This window comes from Ananas comosus, linkage group 2, assembly GCF_001540865.1.
Source record: "Ananas comosus cultivar F153 linkage group 2, ASM154086v1, whole genome shotgun sequence".
Taxonomy (NCBI): domain Eukaryota; kingdom Viridiplantae; phylum Streptophyta; class Magnoliopsida; order Poales; family Bromeliaceae; genus Ananas; species Ananas comosus.
The window spans coordinates 7,176,162-7,198,737 of NC_033622.1; the positions used below are offsets into that span (position 1 = coordinate 7,176,162).

The 22,576-nt window shown below is 38.2% G+C and overlaps 1 protein-coding gene across 5 annotated transcripts in view; it reads right to left on the reverse strand.

Moving 5' to 3' along the window:
- LOC109703689 (small RNA degrading nuclease 1-like) overlaps positions 1–8,877 on the reverse strand; it is a 31,963-nt gene extending 23,086 nt beyond the window's left edge. For 3 of the 5 annotated variants that reach the window (XM_020224430.1, XM_020224424.1, XM_020224412.1), the window contains exons 1-5: positions 8,503–8,877; positions 7,338–7,422; positions 6,835–6,921; positions 4,555–4,636; positions 4,321–4,402 (exon numbers count right to left, since the gene is read on the reverse strand). In XM_020224430.1, coding sequence (XP_020080019.1) covers positions 4,321–4,389 — 69 coding nt within the window. In that variant the 5' untranslated portion in view covers positions 4,390–4,402; positions 4,555–4,636; positions 6,835–6,921; positions 7,338–7,422; positions 8,503–8,877. Of the gene's footprint in view, positions 1–4,320; positions 4,403–4,554; positions 4,637–6,680; positions 6,763–6,834; positions 6,922–7,337; positions 7,423–8,502 lie in introns of all 5 variants that reach the window. The other 2 variants (XM_020224419.1, XM_020224444.1) reach the window with 2 other exon arrangements.

Below are 22,576 nucleotides of genomic sequence, written 5' to 3' on the forward strand. Positions count from 1 at the left end.
TGCAAGACAGACCCGCGTACAAGGTTGCACTGAGCCCTTCTGTGCACTAGGTCGCGAGAGGGCCAACTCACACGTGAGGCAACGCGCAGGGTCACCATTACTTTGGGCCAACCCCAGGTGCTAGCCCGATCTGCGGACTGGGCCGCATGTGGGCCCAAACCAGATAGGCCACACGGGATCGTACCGCTAACAAGGGGGTGCCCGCGTGCTGGGCCCATGAGGGCCCACCCATGCAAGGATCTAATTCGCATGGTGGGCCGCCCACCCCGCTAGGTCGAGCACGCAAGCCTGCTCATGTGTAGGCCAACCAGAGTGCTAGCCCGCGTGGGGGCTGCCGGCACTAGGCCCGCGGGAGACCCCCTTGCGCACCTCTTGCACTGGGCACAGGGGCCTAGTCTTGGTGACCTTACAAAATAAAAAAAAAAAAGAGAAAAAAAGAGAAAAAGACGTTTGTATAGGGACTCGCAACCACAACCAGTGGCAATTATATGTTTTCTACCTCATACCCTCTAACTAACTGAACCTTCTCCACTTGCTTTAATATTTGCACATTATTGATTTATATCATATTTTTGAATATACGTTATTGTTCCCACTAAATGATATAACTACATCTAGTTTATCACTAATGAATAACGTGTAGGGCTGGAATTGGATCGGGCTTGGTCATACTATACGCAAGCCTAGCCCGAAAAAAAAATATCGAGCTTCGGGTTGGGCTTTTACCCAATTTTTTAAAAAAAATTAAGGCCCGACCCAAACCCAAGCCCAATGCCTAATACCTATCGGGCTTTGTGGAGGCCCACTTTATGTATTTGTCACATAGTACAAATATATTTTTATTGTATAAAATTAAAATAAAATAAAATATTCTTATATTAATAAATAAGATATATTATATAAGTGTAGAGCTACAGCTACTATACTATCGGAAGCATAGAGGATTTGATGCTTCTGATTTTTTGACCCTTCGATCAAGAATTGCACGGTTAGGATGATTGCGGTCCCCCATAGGGTTGAGTAGTACTCCTAGGGTTGAGTAGTACTCCTAGGGTTGAGTGGTCCCTACAGGGTAATAGTATCAATCCAAAGGTTAAAAATGATTAAAGGGGCTTATCTAAGGACCAAAAAAGTCGAAAGCACTAGATCTTTTATGCTTCCGATAGCATAGTAGCTATACTCTTATATATAATGTTAAGTTCTATGTATATAACTATATAAAATGATACATACTATATATTTTTACTTAAGTTATAGATATGTATAATTGTGTATAATAATATTATTTAAATATTATTTATAATATATCCTCATTTGGAAACTAAATATTTAGTTATATTTATAACATAATACTAATGTATATCCTTAATAATACTATATACTATATATATCATTTATTCCTTATAGGACAAATATATTATATATATAAAACTAAATATCTTATTTTGATAACTAATGTATCGGACTTTCGGGTCAAGATCAGCCCGGGCTTAGACATGTCCAGATCGGCCCAAAAGTATTTTGGGCTTAAATTTTTAAGCCCTACCCAAACCCGAAGTTATAATTTTAATACCCAAAGCCCAGCCCAGCCTATAAATGGCTCATTGGGTCGAGCCTTGTTTAGGCCCGAGCCCAATTCCACCCTTAATAACGTGGATTTATTCATAATCAGTTTGATATACTATACCTGCATTGGATGAGATGATTGTTAGCTTTCTAAAACAAAATTTTCAATCTGAAAATGTAGTGAGAAATTTTATTATCAGATTCGTTAGAGAACAAGATCGTGGATATTTGTGCCTAATTTAAAATGTTGAGCATTAAAATGTAGTGATATATGGCTTCTAAGAGTTTTTCCATCGTTGATTTGCTAAATCAAAATAGGTTTGATGGAACGAACTATGACATGTGGCATAGAAAAATTCAACATCTCCTCAATAAGAAGAAAGTACTCAGCCATCTGACCAAAAATATGATTCAGCCCGAGGAAGGCTCGACGGCTCAGCACTGCCGTGATCTTACAAGCCTATAAGTGGTATGAGAAACACCAAAGCGCACGATACACAATGTTGAGATATATGCATGAAGACTTGATCAAGAAATTTGAGAATTATGCGACTGCTAAGAGTACATGGGAGCAGCTCAAAGTGAAATATGGTAGCACTTCAGCCACAACACTTCGTGCCTTGAATCGAATTCAATCAATACGTGATGGACCCCAAGAACTCCACAGCAGAACACTTGAGGATGGTGTCTACTATGATTAGAGAGCTTAAAGAAGCTGATTGTAAGCTTACTAACATACAATAGGTTCAATCGATTATTGGATCCTTACCGGAGTCATCTTGGTGTTAAGTTGGTGCTAACCCATAATGAGGGTATTAAGACCTTTGATGTCATAGTTCAACAGTTAAGGTTGCGAGTGGAGCGCAAAGAGGCAAACCGTACCAATGCACTTGTTGCCCAGGGTGGTCAATGCAAAAGCTAGTGACCTAAGCGCAAACATCCTAATGAAGAAAATAGGCAAGCAAACACCGGAAACCTCATACGAGATGAGAGCGGAATCCAGAAGCGCCACAAGGGCAGGCATGGAAAGAAAAACAAAGTAAAATGCTATAACTGTGGATATTCGGGAAAGGTATATCCCAATCCTGGCTCTCTTATTACGTATGTCCACATGTCTTTGTAGCTTATTGTCTCTCTAATTGGATTGTAGACATATGAGTAATAAGGCATGTAGCACAAGATCAAGCAGGTTACGTAGATTACCGTCAAGTAACTGCTGGCAGCCATTATGTCACCATGGGAAACGACATTGAGAAAGAAGTCCTTGGAATTAGGGTATATCAGCTCAAATTGCGCAATAAACATTATTTGGTATTACATAATGTGCTACAGGCACCTAGCGTCCGACGTAATGTATTCTCATTCTTAGCATTTACTTAGATTAGATTTTTCTTTTCAATTTGAGGACACCTAATTAGTTATTTATTTGCACAAAGACTTTTATGATTATGGTTGTTAAACAAATAATTTGTTTTAGATTTAGACATAACTTTTGTTTATAATAACAATAATTTTGTTTTATTGGTCTCTTCTAACATTGCATATGATTCTACAAAATGGCATGCGAGATTAGGTCACATTGGACAAGAAAGAATGGCTAGACTAACTAAAGAAGGCCGTTTGAGGCCACTCGCTGGAATTAGCCTGCCTACTTGTGAACTACGTTTAGCAGGAAAGGCCTATATAAAGCCTTCCTGCAAGGTCCTTGGGCAACTCATCCGTTGGAGATAATTCATTTTGACATAGGCAGATCTATGAATATAAGAGCACGTCATGGCGCATCCTATTTCCTAATTTTTATTGACGATTGCTCCTGCTATACTCACTACAAGAAAAGGCGGTTCTAGAGGCGATTTCTAGTTGTTGTAGAGGCGGTTTACATTGTCTCTACAATTCATAAAGGCGATTCTTGCAACCACCTCTTGGCCGCCGATGTAGACAGCGCCTCTAGCCCTCTAGAATGTAGAGGCAGTTTGAGGGACTGCCGGGAGAGCTTAGAGGCGGTATATAGAGGCGGTTTTAACCACCCTAATATTTCTCCTTAATTATTTTTTTAATAGTTTTTATTTATGATTTAGTAATAATATAAAGATGGAACAAACTACCCCTACAAATATTAATTTGTAGAGGCAGGTTGAACCGCCTCTACAAATATTATTATGCAGAGACAGTAGGTAGAGGCGATTTCAACTGCCTCTACATTAGAAATATAGTAAAAAAATTATATTCATATTTATTTTGATATACAATTATGAGCAAAAATTTATAAATTTATTGACAATCATATTATCTTAAATATTAACACAAATCAAATATTATATTTCTCACCCAAAAAACAAAATAAAAAAGATAATTTAACATTTAATCAAAATGATATAGTAACAAGAATTAAATCAATTCTCAACAAGGAGCAAACCAACTCTTTAACATGTGATCTAGAACACAATTTCATTCAATATATGTTCAATAGTAGCAACACACTAAATTAAAAAAAGTTTAAACAATTTTAAAGATAGTCAATAGTTGAATTTTCAATAGTTTATAAAAGTTTAAATAGTGCGGTGGTTTCTTTCACTTGTAGGCTCATGACTTGCATTCAATAATTGATGGTTTGAAGAAAATGCATCAATCAGATTAATATCAGCACCTACAACCTAAAAAAGTATCAAACAATATAAAGATTGTTACTTTTACTAAAATACAAAAAATATTCAAATGTATTATTAATAATAACTTGCTATCATATTAGTATACCTGAGAATTGAGACTCCATTTTTTATATTCATCGCTATTTCTATGTTTGGTCATCCAACTCTTATCCATTATAGCGAAACAACTGAAAAAATAATAAATAATTTGTTAAATACCAATGCATAGTTATGAGACTAACAATTAACTTAATGATAACGATTTAGTGATAATAGAACTAAAATCTTAACAAAAGCTAAGAATAAAAAAATTATTATAAGGGGATACAGTATAACTGACCTAATCTTCTAACCGAGGAGAAATAGAAGACGACCTCAACCGCGGCAATCCCACAAGTAATTTCTTCCCTCACTTATTCTTCCTAATAAAATAAAACTTTGGGTTAGTCAATTTAAATTATGACCTACTCAAAATAACCCTACAATCTATGCTTATGTTGAAATTCAGCCTAATATCTCTTTTTATTTTTTTCTTTTTAATCCAGGAGATGGTCCATTTGTAATTTAATTTACTAAGTAAAGAATAGAACACAACACACACCATATAGAATCAGATGGATAAGCCCAAACAACTTCTTTTAATTAGTCTTGTGGCCAATTCTATACTTGGAAATCTAATTCCTTAAGGCTTCGTTTGGTTCGGGTATAAGTAAGAACTGTTTATTCCAAGGATAGGTACAAGTTCAGGTATAAACAAGAACTAGACCAATTTTGCATTTGGATGAAAATTGGATTGTTCCCGAGAATAAGAAAAATAGCCTTTGGAGTTTGGATAGATAAGATGGAATAAAAAGAATAGTGGGCAGTTAGTTATAAATAAAAAATGATGATATTACCCTCTCATTAAATTTGAATTTGAATTTTTAAATTTCATATTTGAATTTTTAAATTTAAAATTTTAACTTTTCAATTTCAAAATTCAAAATTTTAATTTTAAATTTTAAGATCAAATTTAAATTTGAAAAATGAAAAATATCAAATTTTAAATTTGAAATTTTTAAAATTTAAAAAATTATAAATTTTAATTTTTAAATTACAAAATATAAACTTTGTAATAAATTTAAAATTATCTCTCTCTCTCTCTAGGCTGGAACAAGCTTGTTCCAGCTTGTCCCACCTAGGGGGCGGGAACAATAGTTCCCACTCCTTAACAGGTTATCTACTCGTTAAGGGGATCTACACGTTAAGAGGTGGGAACTGTTGTTCCCACCTCACTCTTTTTTTGTTCCCACCTCACTCTTTTTTTGTTTGGGTACAAGGGGGGGAATAAGGTCTTATCCCTTCCCCTTATACCCCAGCCAAACAACACCTAAGGGTGCATTTGGCACGAGAGATATCCCGGAACAGAAGGGGATATTCTCCAATTTCTAGCCAAACGCCAGCAGAACTAGAGGGAACGGGTTGTTTTGATTAAAGCGGGTTGTTCTAGGTTGTTCTCGAACAACCCGTTAAAAATTGTTCCTAGGGGAACTGAGAACAACTTTGTTCTTCTCTTTATTTTATTAGTTAAATAGATATATAAATAAATATATTAATATAAAAATCATTTTTATGATAATATATTTATACTTAAATTTTATTATATAATATAAATTAATTAAATTTGATATATTATTTATTTTATTAAGTTTTATCATTTATATTTTAATATTTTAATATTTTATTTTATATTAAGTATTATATATAAAAAATTATTTTTTCATGTATTATATATATTTTTTAATTTATATTGAAATTATAATATTATTAATTAAAATTATAAGGATATTGTTAGTATTATACTTTATTCATTACATATATTATAAATAAATTATATAAAATAAATTTATTACATAAAATAAATTATTATATATAATAAAATAAATACAATATTTTAAATTAAATTATTACATAAAATATTATATTATAACTACTATAAAAATAATTTTATATAAAATATAATAATATAAATTAATTATTTTATTTTTAAAACTATATTTTAGACATTGTTCTAGAATTTTTATCCAAACGCTACTAAAGATATCCTCTAAAACATCCCCAAATGCATCCAAACACAAATTTACAATTGTTCTATCTTGTACCGAAATATTCCCTGTTCTCGGAAACAACAAAAGTTGTTCTCGAAAACTTAGTTGTCCAACCAAACGCAGCCTAAGTGTTTTAGAGTGGAAGTAAAAGCAGAAGCTCCAAACTAGATTTTTTTTCTCTTAGGCCATAAATTCTTATTTTAATATCCGCCATAATAAAAGCCTCAAATAATTTTATTTGCTAAATTTACGACACGTGCTGCAACTTATCAACATAGCATAGAAGCTAGGCCGAACAGGCACCTAATTGTCATGTTTATTACTAACTAAATATATTTAATGTAATTTCTTAGAACCTAATTGGTATTTCCGATGTCACCTTGAATAGGAAATGGAATTTCCCATTTCCCATTTCCCGTTGTCCTAGTTTTGTGGGGCCAAGGTGGTGCGGCAGACCCAGGCTGCAGTGGGAGGAGGGCCGGGGTATTGGAGGATTTGCCTAGGTAGAGCAAGAAAAGTATAGAAGTATGTACCTGTAGAAGATGACACCAACCTCACCGAAATTATGTTGAAACGATCCCTAAGATCTCTAAAAGGTGTTGTAGAAGATGTCAATATGCCTGAACAAAACTAAATTGTAAGCAATGAAGAATTCAAACTTTGAGAACAGAAAAATATCTTTCCTACATGAAAAGATTCCAACTCGTTTGCGAAAACAGGGAAAAATCATCTCTATATTTTAACACAGAAAAAGCATAAAAATATAAAAGTATGCAGTCATTTAAGATGATATAAACCTTCTAAGATACTTCATACATGTCTAACATAGACAAACTACCTGCCATTGCAGTATGGAAGTTGAGAAAAAGAAATTTTTACCCTCTAGTCACTAGATATGCAAACTAAATAGGGTTCTTTGAAAGCATTCCACTCAATAACTATAGAAATTCAAACTAAGTAGTACATAAATGAATAAAAGATCAAATAAATAAATAAAAAGCATCACAAAAGGAGCCAACCAAAGAAGATTTCTTACATCTGCTACTATTCAGTGTGCGAAGGTAAGACTTATCGTAGTACTTTGCAGCAGAGTAAAGCTGAAGTCTCGGGTTCTTTAGTTCCTACAGACAGCAAATTATTTTTTGTTAAGCACATATTTATCTACATGAATAATTTCCAACACTGTTTGAACATAGGAAGGGTTTCATTGAGGAAGATACTATAAGTTCTACACAAAAGGAGAAATTTTCTAAATTTTAAGCACATCATCCAAATTTTAGCACAACAAAATCATTGCAACAACAATTTTTCTATTTAGAGCAAAACTTACACCAATGCATTGCATATTACATGAAAAATCAGGTTGAATCTCTTATCTGCTTATAAAATTGGCCCAATTTCAACCATAGTTAGTTAATTCGGATTCGGCAAAAATTCGGCACGGGTATAATATGAATAAAATTCATATCCTAATTTTAAAATTCGTTGAAAAATACGGCTAAAAAAGGGATTCGCCAATTATTCGGATTCGTGATTTATACGGATATTATACGTTCACCAATTAAAAATTCAGCTATTAAATTATGTTTTTTCCCTCTAGATTTGTGCTATTAGCATAAATATACTCATAATTCATAAGAATATAAAAATAAATAGCTACAAAATTAAGCAGATTAAGTAAAAAAAATAATAGCAAACTATGTTATGCCCCACAATATGTAAATAATCAAGCAAGAAAGAGATTAAGATAGTCCATATTTAAATACAAAACATACAACGTTCACATACAAGCATAGTTGGGAAATTAAATACAAGATAAAGCTTGCACTCTGCATAGTGCATACTAACATATCTAAAGTCTAAGCAGTAAACAAATAAAAGATAATTAACCCCACTCCATTGGTTCTGAGTCTTCAGACAAATTAATGGATGTAAGTATGTAACAACAACTTAATTAGCACTAATATGGAAATCTGGAGTTTACAGGAAGAGAAGGATGCTTTGGGTGAATGAAAAACACAACAGCAATAATATCAACAATATATATATAAGAGAAAACTGTTATAAATAGAAATCAAAATTAACTAGGGAGAAAAAAATAATATTGCTAGGATTCTGAAAATTTGGCACTTAACATGCAGATAATAGCAAATATTAACTCCACTCATAGTCATGGAAAATATGAATTTGTAGTTTTGTACCAGATGAAGTGGGCGTGCGGCAGCGGAACAGCGGAACTCGGAAGCAGATTGCGAGTGGTGCGCGGCCACGCGGGGGGTTCCAATGGCGAGCTGCGAGCGGCGCGCGGCCGGGGTGTCTCCAAACTTCCGATGGTTAGCAGCGCTCGGCCTCGCGGGAGGTTCCGGTGGCGAGCGACGCGCTGCCGGGGTGGTTCCGTACTTCCGATGGCAAAGCTCGGCCTCGCGGGGCGTTCCGATGGCGCGGCCCGGGGCGAGGAGTCTATGTCGAGCGGCGTGTGGCCCTGCGGGGGCTTCTGATGGCGATCGGCGAGCGGCCGGAAGGGAAGGGTGGAGGGGAAAGGATGGGGGCGGGGGCAGGGGCGGGGGCAGGGGCGGGAAGCTAGGGCAAAAAGTTTTGTGCGAGTGGTTTTTTCCTTTTTTTTTATTTATTTTTTTTTTAACGTTTTGAGCGAGCGTGCGAAGAAGAGTGTACGTACGGAGACCCCAAGATAAGCCCGCTTTTTTGTGCTTGAGCTTAAACCGGCTACTACGTATTTTATTTCGAATTAAAAAATATTATGTATAATTTATTTAATAATTTATAAATTAATTAACAAAAGTTTTCATTACTATTACTANAAAAAAAAAAAAAAAAAAAAAGAGCGGGGGGGAAGATGAAGATAATGAAAAAAGATCTAATGTAGATATCACGAATATTCTTTTTCTTTATCATATAAAAGATTTAGGGTATAAAAAGATAAAACTGTAGAGCTTTGACGAAGCTCTTGCTCCACTCTATAGAGATCTTGTCAGGGGTCACGATAGAGGTCTACGACTATAATTGTTTGTCATTTCTCTTCTACAAGCTTCTCTGCTCGATCACGAGAAAGAGACCAACAAGAGGAGCTAGGGTTAGGATTTTGTACCAGGAAGAGGAGAGGAAAAGAGAAAAGGGAGAGGGAGAGGGAGAGGGAGAGGGAGAGGAGAGGGGGTGGGGGGTTGACGCTGCAAAATGGAGAAGCGCGTGAATATGGAAAAAGGAAGAGGAGATGGGATGATTAGGTTTGGGGCTTAGGGATTTAACGTTTAGGTAGACTTTGTGTTTTTTTTCCTAGCAGATTTGGAGGCGGTTGTTTAAAACCACTGCTAAACCACCTCTATCATTATAAAGTTGAGGCCGTTGTATCAACCATCTCTATACAGCCGCCTCTACAAGCATTTTTTTTATATAGTGACTTTAGTATATCGGTTGTCTCACCTTTTAGAAACATTGGATTATTTCAAACGCTTCTTAATAGAGTTTGAGAAACAAATATAAAGGACATCAAAAGTTCTGTGCACTGACAGAGGTCGAGAGAGAGTATTTATTAAATTGGTTCAAAAAATTGTGCGAGGAAAAAGGAATACACAAGCAGTTGACAATTTCTTATACTCTGCAGTAAAATAGTGTAGCAGAGAGAAAAAATAGAACATTTTTGTATAAGGTAAGGTCAATGATGGTATAGGCCAATTTTTCAAATAGTTTGTGATGCATTGTTAAGTACTGTCTGGTATCTCCCATATAGTCGATAAATACATGATGGACTAGCCACAAATTACATAAAAAATTAGAACGAAAAAATTAAAATTATCTCGCTACAGAAATTCTCTCTCCAATTTACTTTAAGGCGTCATAAAAACCCCTAGGGATTTGGGTGGCATGCTGCGATTGACTTTGATAGTTGTTTTCGCAACAAGAAAGATTAATTTCCTGACAAAAAGAACGTGCTAATGATTGAGACAATTTTTGGCAGATTGAGTTTGGAAAAGAAGTCGAGATCATATCCGTATGTAACTACAATGTTAATTCTGCATTAATAAAGTACGCAAAATCTATGTAATTTCCGCCATAAATTAGTTCAGAATTTTCAACAATAGGCATTATTGAACTCAAACCAACTAATGTAAATAAAGAAGATATGAAGTTGCTACAAATTTAGCGAGGAAAAATCTACCTTAAATTATTGAACCTGAACTGTAAACTCTATCATGAAGACTACTAATTCTGATTTTTTCGCCAATTAGTAGGATGCATGGTTTACATGCTGTGGCGGTATCAAATACATATTGGATATGGATACGTACCTCATACACAACCAATAAGTGTCAAATTTGTAAATATCTGCTTTGTTTCAGAAAGTGAAAAAAAAAAAAAATTTGATAGGATATAGGTGGGATACACATGGGAGACCTAAGGAGATAGGAGATGACTATTTATTAGTTAATTTTGGCCCAATTAGTTTCTAATTGATCTAGTTCTGTAACCCATTAATCCTTTATACAGATAAAATAGTCTACAATAGTCTTCTTTTTAGTCGCCTTATTTCTTTGTATTTAATTAGCATCTAAAGCATTTTAATTCTAAGGGCAATCTAACTATCGCCTCTCTCCACCGACAATGAAACATGGTAAAACAAGAGTTCTGTCTCCAACAAGCAAAGTATCTAATTCATATATTTCCAATAAAGAAAAAAGAAAAAAATAAAAATAAAAATCTACTCAACTTGCCTTACTTGCATGGTACTTACCTGTGCATAACAGGGTTGTTACAAAACAACAACAACAACAACAACAACAGCAACAACAGTAGCAAAAGCCCAAGGCTTCGTTTGGGATTGCGGAAAGATTACATTATGTCACGCCCCGTGTCATGCCCCGGGACCCAGCAGAAGCCCGCCCGGTGCGTATTCAGACCAGCCATATACCTATAACATATAAGGCGTCTACAACAATAGTAAAAGAAGTAAGAAAGATAAAACATCTAGTGCAGTATCAGAGCATACAACATCTAGTTTCTAATGACAAGTAGAATATACAGAGCTAAACAACTAGCATAAATCATAAAATAAATACATACAACTGAGATCCATAAAACAAGGTACTAGATATAAAAATTGTCACACCCCGGGACCGATACCAATTTGGCCCGACCCGAGCACGTCAAACAGACGCCGAACGGACAGAGTTTTCCCTATCCGCCCAAAGCTCATCACATGTACATTTTCATCAATAGAGAAATGCTCTAGGGGAAACATACACAAACAGCTTACACGAGAGTAAGCAATAGCCATTAGTGAAAGAAAGAAAAACTAAACATTCACTTGTACTATGATTCATTTTTGATCATATACATTGCATTCATCTTGTTCATTTTCGAATTCCTTACATTTCATTTTATCATTTCTTTCTTACATCACAATTGCCTCAAAATACACATTACATTCTTTTCTCAACATTATTTACGATCAAATACAAAAGATGAACATAGGGTACTTTACTACAAAATGAAACCCAACTCAACTCTGGTGGCCTCTGTCTAGGGCGCGATACCTTTACCTCGGTCGCTCGCCGGCTCGCTCGGTCCCGGCTCTGTGGGAATAGTGGGGTGAGAACTACAACAAAGTTCCCAGTGGGTTCGGCCTCAACATCACCGACTTTCCCACTAGGGCTAACTCAGGCATAATAGAAAGAATAAGCTGCATATAGTAACCAATCTATACATGATGCTAATATGCCTGAACAATAAAGCAGAAATATGCTCAACATTAAATAAATGCAGATTATGCAAATTCTTTGTTCTTTTCACGTTACTCTTTGTTCTTTGTTCTTTGCTCTTTGTTCTTTATTCTTTATTCTTTAATCTCAAGGCTAACCCGGGGGTTTCGCCACATTAACTTGCTTCACATTAAGTCCATCATTGCAGGAACTCACCCGCTAGGACCATCCTTCGGGTTTACTCCAACCCGTGATGTATAACTCCGGAGCGCATCGCCCGAGGGGGAGCGACCGCCCTCGAGCACAGAACTCATAGCAAGTATGATCATATCCTTAACTCAAAGGATTTATAAGTTCAATCTTGACTTTACACTAGCTCTAGTATTCTTTCATCACTTTTTGTTGCAAACTCATACGAACACATTCTTTACAATTCTTTATTTTTGGCTATCTCTAGCACTTCATGTTCTTTACTTCCCACATTACTTAAACTTTAAGCATTGTCATTTTCATCATTCTTTACATTACATTGGTTTTTTACCTCACACTATCTCTAGTGTCATTTCACGTTAACTTTATCGAAAGCCACTCGATCTACGTCATTGTGTCATTCTGTTCTTTTGCTCATTTTGGGTGCTCACTTTTCTCTCATGCATACACATAGGGTTTTCGACGTTTACATAATTCTCATTCATCATATTATGCAAGTTGTACTCACAATTATGCATCATTACATTTTCATCATTACTTTACCCTAAAATGCATGCAATATATACATGCTCAAATGAATGACACATTAGGCATAGAGAGAAGTTCAATGAGTTTGAGAAGCACCACGCACCTCGTAGGTCTATTTAGGTGCTCCGACGATTTTCTTGAGATTTATAGGCTCTCGTTCTTCGCCTGCGGCAAAACAAAGCCAACTTAGGCTATTTTGCCCATATCTTTCTATAGACTTTTCGTAACGTTAATCCGAGCGCACCAACGCGTCGGAAATACCCCCAATTAGGTTAATAGAGGGTCAATTGCACTTAGAAATTCCCATGAGCAAAAGCCCCAATTTGGTGCCCTAGCTCAAATACATATATCAAACCTAGGGTTTGATCTCATTGGGAAGCGAAAGTAGCTTCAATACACTCTAAAGAGTTCATCTAAACCATTCCTAGCTCATTCCAACCCTAGTTTGGATTTAACCATGAGGGGGGTCAAGCTCTTCTTCAAGCTTTACCTCCAACACCAAATCCATAGTCTTGATCTCAAAGAAAGCAAAAGAAAAGCTTCACATACTCTAAAAGCTCCTTAAAAATCATTTCTAGGTCATTTGGCTCTCATAATAGGGTTTTAGCATGATTAGGGTTGAAGCTTACCTCAAAGCTTTCCCTAACTTGCACTAGAGAGGAAGAAAATGAAGTTGCTTCACCTCTTGATCTTTTTCTTCACCTTTCTTTTCCTTCTTTTCCTTCCTTTCTTTCTTTCTTCTTCTTCTCCTCTGCCTTCTAGAGAAAGAGAGGGAGAGAAGAGAGTGTGTGAGAGGGTGAGAGTGAGAGAAAATCTAATTAGCCCTCATAACATAGCTATTGGGTTGCATAATTGCTAATAAACCCGTCAACTTTCACTTTAATACACTGCCCGAACTGGGCAGTTCGCGCAGGCGGGGACCGGTCTCTCCATCAGGGACCGGTTCCCGAAGGTCGTCCCAGCGCAGCCAGAGCTGCTGCGCGCGATGCATCCGGTCTCTCCTTGGGGGACCGGTCTCTCGGGGACCGGTCTCTCAGGCAGGGACCGATTCCCGAGAGCTGATTTCTCAGGACTTAGCCGATTTTTCAGCTGTCTCATTTCATACGCGTTCGGGGACCGGTCTCTCCCACCAGGGACCGGTCCCCGAGAGCTCAAAACTGCAGAATGCAGATTTTGATTCTATAGCTCTCGAAAACCTCCCGTAACTCGCTTTTAATCATTTTAACACCTTCGGATTTTCCGAAGTGTACCGTCCTCGCACTTTGGTCAATTTGACTAAAGTTCGACATCTTTATTTTCCGAATTTTCTGTATATTACAAAAATAGTGGTCTCTACACATAGGACACAAAAGTCTCTCTCTCTCCAACTAAAACCAAAAAGAGAGATGACCACCTAGAGCAATCACCAACTATCTAGCTAGAGGCAACTCCCTTGCCATGGTCCCTAGCCTCTCCCGGCGTGGAAGGCTTGTAACAAAAACAACAACACATAGGGCATGAAAACTATTAATTAATAGTTCCCAGTGGGTAAGCCGCCGACATCAACGAAATACACCACTAGGTTATAGAGGCAAAAGTAGAAAAAGGAAATTGGAATGACAACAAGTAAATTTAACCAGTAGAATTTTGCTATACTACTATGCCTCAAATTAGTATGATGTTCATCAAGTGATGCTACTATTCTATCATGAATGAGTATATCCAATGTGTATACTAATATGCTCTAAACATATCCAATAAATATACTACTATGCACCAAGCATGTCTAACAAGTATACTAATATGCAACAAGTATGTCCAACAAGTGTACAATATGTCCAACCGATACCTACTATCAAGTAGTAATTGTCACTTATTTGTTAAATGTCATTTTTCAATTCCAATTAAGGACCTACACAAGTGTAGTCCGGCTTGTGCCGCCTAATTGCCCGTGGTAGTCCAACATTCCCACTCTAGGAATGAGCCTATCCCTTGCCGGCCCAGTAGGCACCCAATCCGGCAAAAAAGCATAGGCCAACTCCGAAGTGCCGGCTTGTGGGGAGCGATCCTCACAAGCATGTGCGAATGAGCACAAATGGCAAGTAAGCATAATCACCATCTCAAGTAAACAGTCGTCATGTCCCAAATATGGAATAAATACTAGCAACCCAAAGGTCTAGTTCTCTGTCATAGTGTAAAAGTTTAACCGTTCACTAAATCCAATGCCTCTTTATGATATTGTTGTTTTCTATGATTAGCACATGTCCATTGTTCATAAGCAAGTAAAAGATTGTCATATCATTAAATGTCATATGGTTTCTAACATAATATGAGAATGCTATTCCACATGCAAACTTGCTAAGCAATTCTCTCCCTACTACATAGGGGCCATACAACATGATACATAATATATGCATTTTAAGCATTCTAAAATTTCATTATGCTCTATCTAGCATGAATATGCATGATTTTCTATTTTTAAACCATAAAAGATAACATAGAGGGAGTTCACCCATTTCGGTGAGGTCAAACCCACCGGATCCCCTTGCAACCCCTTCGTTTGCGCGAACGGAGTTGTCCACAAGTCTCCTAGCTCCCTGTCACGCCTCGCGACCGCCCTATTTGGTCGGTTCGGGCACGTCGATCAGACGCCGAACGGACAGAGCCTCCCCTGTTGGCCCAAGGCTAACAACAACAAGATCATGGATGTAAATGGTTGCTGAGGAAACATTAACCATACGCATGATCTAAGCAAGAACAAATACATGTAATAACAAGCAATCAACAAAAGAGAGATAGAACTAGCTATTACAATTTCATTCAATATATACATCGAGTTTACATTATTCATCTCCAAAATGTATACATGTTCATCCACAACTATCCAAAATACATATACATCAAGATCTCTCATCTATACAAGGTGTACTAATGCATAAAGGAAAGCTGTTTAACTACCAGGGCGCTATGCCCTTACCGCGGTCCTCGCCCAGTCCGCTCGTACTCGGCCCTGCAATAAAGTGGGGTGAGAACTATATAAATATAGTTTCCAGTGGGTTCGGCCGCCGACTCTGCCGATCCTCCCACTAGGTCTAAGCAGACATAAGTAGATAGATAGATAGATATGAAAATAAGCTAGTACATAGTAACGAAAACTACAATATGCTACTATGCCTCAACAAGCAGAATGAATGCATGAACATAGATATGTACTCTACTAACATGAAACTATGTCTCAATCTGCATGCTATACATGATATAAAGAAAATATCTACATAGTAATAAAACCTACTATCAAGTACTATGTCTCATATCTAATCTCATCTCGGCTAACCAAAAGGTTACGCCCAAACTCACATCTCAAATCTCGCCGGTGGGTAGGCCCTGCTCTACACACACACGCTCAAGACCGCCTGCTGGGTAATCGTGTTACCCAAACGCGACATCTACTTCTGAGCTCACTACTTGGGGTGGAGCGACCACGCCAAGGTTACACAGACTATGTGAGTACGATCCAATCCTCTCACTCGAGCATAGTTAGTACTTCTTGCACTAATTCACATGCTATTACTTAGGAATCATCTTTATTCCTAAGTTCATGTATCAAGCTATAAGTGTTCCAACTACACTAATCCAAATGCCACTCTTTAGTTTACATGCCACTACTTAGGAGATCATTATCTATCCTAAGTTCATGTCACAGTGTCTCTACTACACTAGTCCAAATGCCACTCTTTGAGTTCATTTACATGTCCAAGTCCATCTTTTGTTCTTTGGCACTATAGGAATCCATGTCAAGACCCAATCATTATGTGTCTACTAAATCAAGTGCTAAACTCACTATATGATTTCTACAATGAAAACATGCACGGAATTGAAGTACAACTACTTAACATAACCTATAATGCATGCTAACAAGATATGAACATATGCTATAATAAAACGACTCGGACATAGGAAGAAGCTCGACTGCTTTGGGATGGACACCCCCCACCTTCTGGTGATATCACGAAGCTAGATTCCAACTTTCAGAACTTTCCGCCGCCTATCGCTCTCGACTGCGGCAAACGAAGCAAAAAATAGGCTTTTCTTTAATATCTTCGCGCCAACTCGTCGGATCGCCGAACCGAGTTCACCAACGCGCTTGACTACCTAGCAAATATGTATAAAGGAGATCAATCCCTACTTTAGGTCTTTATTTTCAAAACCCTCTTTCGGAACCCTAGATATTTAATCTTGCAAGAATCGACCATAAAACCTCTCGATTCAAGCAATAAACATCTATCTAGTATCCAAAGGTTCTACTAAAATCATTTCTAGAGCATAAAACATCAACCCTAGAAATCTATCATTAAAGCTCCAAGAGCTTACCTCTCTACAAGCCTCTCCAAGCCAAGGAAGAAGATGTAGAAGACGAAATCCACTTCCTTGCTTCGATCTCCACCGATCCCTCCTCTTTGATCTCCACCCTTGAGAGCTTCTAGAGAGAGAAAAGAAAGAAAGGCTAAGGGAGGTGTTCTCTGGCTGTAAACACAAGAGAGGGAGGTGGGGTCTATTTATAGACTGCCACAATTGCAGAAAAGTCCCTCAATAATTGCCATTTGCAACATACTGCATTCTGCAGTTTTCTGCACTTGGTACCTGTACAAGGGATTTTGTCACCGATTCCACGATTACGCAGTAGCCAAACCCGAGAGCTACCTTCTCGGGTACAGTACTGGTACCGGTACTAACCAGGGTTGTCACCGTTTAACAGCCAAAAATACTCAAAACCCGAGAGCTGCTGCTCTCGGCTGCCTACATGATACCGGTACAAGTCCAATGTTTAACTGGTAACAAAATATTCAGAATGCAGTTTAGCACTTGTTCGACTTCTATTTCGTGCCGAGCAATGCTAGTACTCATTTATCTCACTTGGAGTTCAACTTTAACCCTTCCAACATATTTGGAATGTTAAATGGAACATGTCCAAGCATCTCTCTTGCCACGCTTTGGTCACTTTGATCAAAAATGGTTTATCATGATGGGGATTCAATATCTTACACTCCCAAACAAAAATTCTAAGAGGGTTAGGGGTTTCGAACGAACACCCCACAAATACATCTTTAACTAACCCATAAAGAGGTCAAAATTTACCTTATATGGTGTAGAACTCTTCCAAACTTCAAATGAAAGCTAGAATACTTCTAATCCAACCTAAAAGAAAGTTCTACACCCATCAATTTAATCTCAAAAACTACAAATAAAAAACCCCTAGAAAAAATTCTAGATTTCTCATATCTAGGTTTTCATCCCAAAAATCCACCAAAACTTGATTCAAAGAGAAGATCAAGGCTGCTATCCTCTCTTGAAGCTCCAAACCTAGTTAGAAAGGTGTTAGGGTTAAAGTTCTATCCTGAAACAAGCTCCAATCCTTGCTCCAAGGCTTTTCCAATGGTGGGAAGGTGTAGCACACTGGACTTTTGCAAATTGCAAGGTTCGAATGTTTGATCTGTGATCTGAGTTTTTTTTTCAGATATTCTGGAGGGTCGTTGACAGTGTTCCGACCTATAACTCGTATCCCGAGAATTATGGTATTTATAGTAGTGCTAAGGTCGCCGAAGTGGAGGACTTAGGCTGCTCTCGGGTTGCCTCAGCAGGGCTGTGTACCGGTACAACATTGAAGTTGTACCGGAATACCGTTACAGCATCGGAAGTGTACCGGAACACTTGGCTGTTTTCTGTGAACCCGAGCCTCGGGTTTGCGGGTTCAGGGTTTTGTACCGGTACATTTTCTCGTGTACCAGTACACAATGCAGTCCGCAGACTGCTTGTTCTAGGAGGGTGTTTTTGTAATTGTTGCTTATCTATAAAGCACCTCACGCCCCTTTGGAGTTCCCTGAGCTTGAGACCAGAGGAGGAGAAGGTAGGGAGGCCATCTAAACCGTCTCTTTGATTTTTCTTCTTTTGTTCAGATTTTTGATGATTTATTCCCTCTTTTTGCTTCTTAGTGTGAATTTCACTATGGAAGTAGCTTGGAGCTTGGTTTTGGAGCTAGTTGGAGGAAAGGTCTTCAACCCTAGCTCATCCCAAGCCGTGTTTGGAGCTTCTCTTGAGGTTAGTTGCTTGTTTCCCCTCTCTAGATCATGATTTTCATGATTTTTGTATAGAAATCCTAGAAATGGAAAACTTAGGGTTTATTTTGGGGGTTTTGGATTTAGGGCTTTTGAAGCTTGATTTCTTGGATTAGAGCCTTCCTCTAGGTGGGATTGGAAGGGTTCTAGCTCCCATTTGGAGCTTGTGAGGGGATTTCTACTCTATAGGTGAGTTTTGGTCCTTTTGTTGAGTTTGTTAATGTTTAACCTATTCGTTGTTCGTAACGTTTGTGTAACACTCCTAGTTTAACCTTTAGGGAGTTAGGAGGCTTGTGGACACCTTCGTCGGCGCAAACGAAGAGTTGCGAGGAGACTTGGTGGGTTTGGCCTCACCAAAACGGGATAAATCATCCCTATAATGGTTTTTACTTATTGTAAAATGAAGATACATGCATATTCATGCAAGATAGATTATTTGTGAATTTTAGAATACTTAAAATGCACATGTTATGTATAATGTATTTTTGGATCTCTATGTAGTAGAGAGTTTGCATATTGGGCTTGGCCCTATAAATAGCATTCTTAATTGTGGCTTTGGATCGTGTTGCATCCAGTGAATATGACAAGTATAAATGCACATGTTATATACAATGCATGTTGGACCTCTATGTAGTAGAGAGTTTTCGTGTTGGGCTTAGCCCTATGGATAGCATTCTTATTTGTGGCTTTGGATCGTGTTGCATCTAGTGAATATGACAAGTATTATATACTCTTGGATTTAAAACTCGTGCTTGGCATAGATGATCAGTTAATATCATAAAGTTGCATTAGACTTGAGTGATGCATGTTATGGTAAGCTAATGTCATAAAGAGATATTAGGCTTGAAATTAGTATAGTAAGCTAATGTCATAAAGGGGCATTAGGCTTGGATTATGTGTGGACTTGGTAAACCTAATGTTATAAAGTGACATTAACGTTGGAACAAGATTTTGGCATAATGTGATATAATGCCATAAAGGGGCATTGGACATAATGAATGGTTAAACCTTCACTTGGGACATTGAATTAGACCTATGAATTGCTAGCGATTATTTCCATGGTAGAGCCATGATGACTGGATCGTTGAGACGATGACTTTGCTTGCTTGCCATTTGTGCTCATTCGCACATGCTTGTGAGGGTCGCTCCTTACAAGCCGGCACTCCGGAGTTGGCCTTTTTGCCACGCAGTTCGCGCGTGCGGGATTGAGACGCCTGTAGGGTCGCGTGGGACAGCCTTATTCCAGCTTGGGATGATGTGCTACCACGGGCAGCTAGGCGGCAAGGCGCCTGTAGGGTCGTGTGGGACAGTCCCGTTCCTCGAGGGGGAATGTTGGTACTACCACCGGCAGCTAGGCGGCACAAGCTGGACTACCTTGGATAGGTCCTTAATTGAAAATAAAAATCGACACGGAGTCGTTTATGTAATAATCAGTACTTGATAGTAAATCGTAGTTGGATTCAATGGATATTGGGACATATAGTATACTTGGTCTCTATGATAGTGCATACTAGATATGTATTGGACACTTGGACATGTAGTATACTTAGTAGTATTGCTTATTGCATTTTAGTGTACTTGGGTGCCGTGATAGAGCATACTAGACATGTTTTGGCATATTGGATCATGATAGAGTAGATGTACTCCATGTTCATATCATGTATATTTGTGGCATAGTAGTATGGCTTTTATTATATGCTTTCTTTTCCGCAGTTATTATTATCCATATCTGCTTATGTTTTGGGCCTAGTGGTGCATTTTGCTCAGGTCAGTAATTGCCTATTGGGAACTATAAATTATAGTTCTCACGCCCCCTGTTTTATGATTTCTTTCAAAGCCTTCCACTCCGGAAGAGGCTCGGGATTGCGGGAAAGGTATCGCCTCGAGTTAGCTTGTGAGGGGTTCGGCGATTAGTGGTCCACCTCTCTTTTGAGTTTTGTTTTGGGGAGGTTGAGAGAGACTTGTACCATTTTGTAGAGACCACCCCATACTTGTATCTTGAGATTTATGTTGTATTAAGTTTACTTCTTACTGTAATGATTTTGTTTCTGTTGATTCTATTTGTTAGTAGAACCTAGCTGTATACTGCTCTGATATCTCTAGATACTCTCCGTTTTTTGTTTATTTATTCGCTATTGTTGTAGACGCCTTATATGTGTAGATATATGGCGGATCTGAGCACGCACCGGGCAGGCTTATGCCGGGTCCCGGGGCGTGACAGAAGGCCACCAACATGCAAAGGGAAGCAAAGTGGAGAGATCAACCTCAAAATCCAAAGCAAAAAAGAGGAAAAAAGAAAAAGGAAAATGAAAAGGAATCCTACCTCTTCTCCTCTCTGGTTGCAGCACAAAAATCCCCCTCAAAGGTGTGGAGGTTTATTTATAGAAATACTACAATCTCAAAAAGACTCCTAAAAAACGTGCAGACTGCACTCTGAACTGCATACTGGTACACGGGATAGAGTACCGGTACCACGCAGCTGCACGCGCAAACCCGAGCCTCGATTAAGTGAGAAATTACACAGGGTATCGGTACCCACGCAATGTAGTACGGGTACCAGGTCCAGTACCGGTACTCGGGCGATGCAGTACCGGTACTCTGCCACGCAGAGCTTAAACCCGAGAGCACACCTCTCGGTCACGTGGTGCGGTTCCGGTACCCCTTCCATGGTAACGGTAACCAGGACCCCAAAACCTGCAGTTTGGAGGTTTAGGTGCTAAGTACCAACCCTCTCTCCTCAAGACGCGAGTAATAGGTCGGAACACCGTCAACGATCCTCAAGAATAATACCAGGAATAGTTCAAATTAATATTCTAACACTAGAACCTTACAATTTGCTAAAGTTCAGTGTGTTACACCCCGGGACCCAACGGAAGACCGCTCGGTGGGTGTCCAGACCCACCATATGCTTACAACATATAAGGCGTCTACAACAATGCAGTAAATAGAGCAAGAGAAAATAAGCATCTAGTGTGATATCAGGGCACGAATACAACTAAATTCTAATAACAAGTGGAAATATAAAAGAACTAATCAACTATCATAATCCATGAAGTAAAACATACAACTGAGATCCAAAAACATAGCACTAGATACAAAAATGGTGGTCTCTATACATAGGGTACAAAACATCTCTCCACAACTAAAACCAAAAAGAGAGATGACCACATAATACAACCACCGATCTGTCTAGCTAGAGGCAACTCCCTTGCCGCGGTCCCTAGCCTCTCCCAGCATGGAAGGCTTTGTAACAAAAATAACAATACAATGGGAATGAGAACTATTAGTCAATAGTTTTCAGTGGGTAAGCCGCCGACATCAGCGAAATACACCACTAGGTCAGGGAGGCATAAGTAGTATATGTATAACTGAAATAAACAACATCGATAATTAGCATGAAATGGAATCTACTAACTACTTTGCCTCTACTTTAACGTGAAGTTTCACATGTATAAGTGCTATTTAACATGAATGAGTATGTACAACTAGTATGCACTAACTAGTATGATGTCGACTTTTCATTTTTGTTTATCATTGTTCTAATCAACTAGGACCTACACAAGTGTAATCCGGCTTGCGCCGTGCCTAATGGCCCTGTGGTCGTCAACATTCCCACTATAGGAATGAGCCTCCCCCACGGTATTCCATTTTGACGCCCAATCCTGCACGGGCGAGCTTGTGTCGCATTGGCTATCTCCGGAGTGCCGGCTTGTGGGGAGCAACCCTCACAA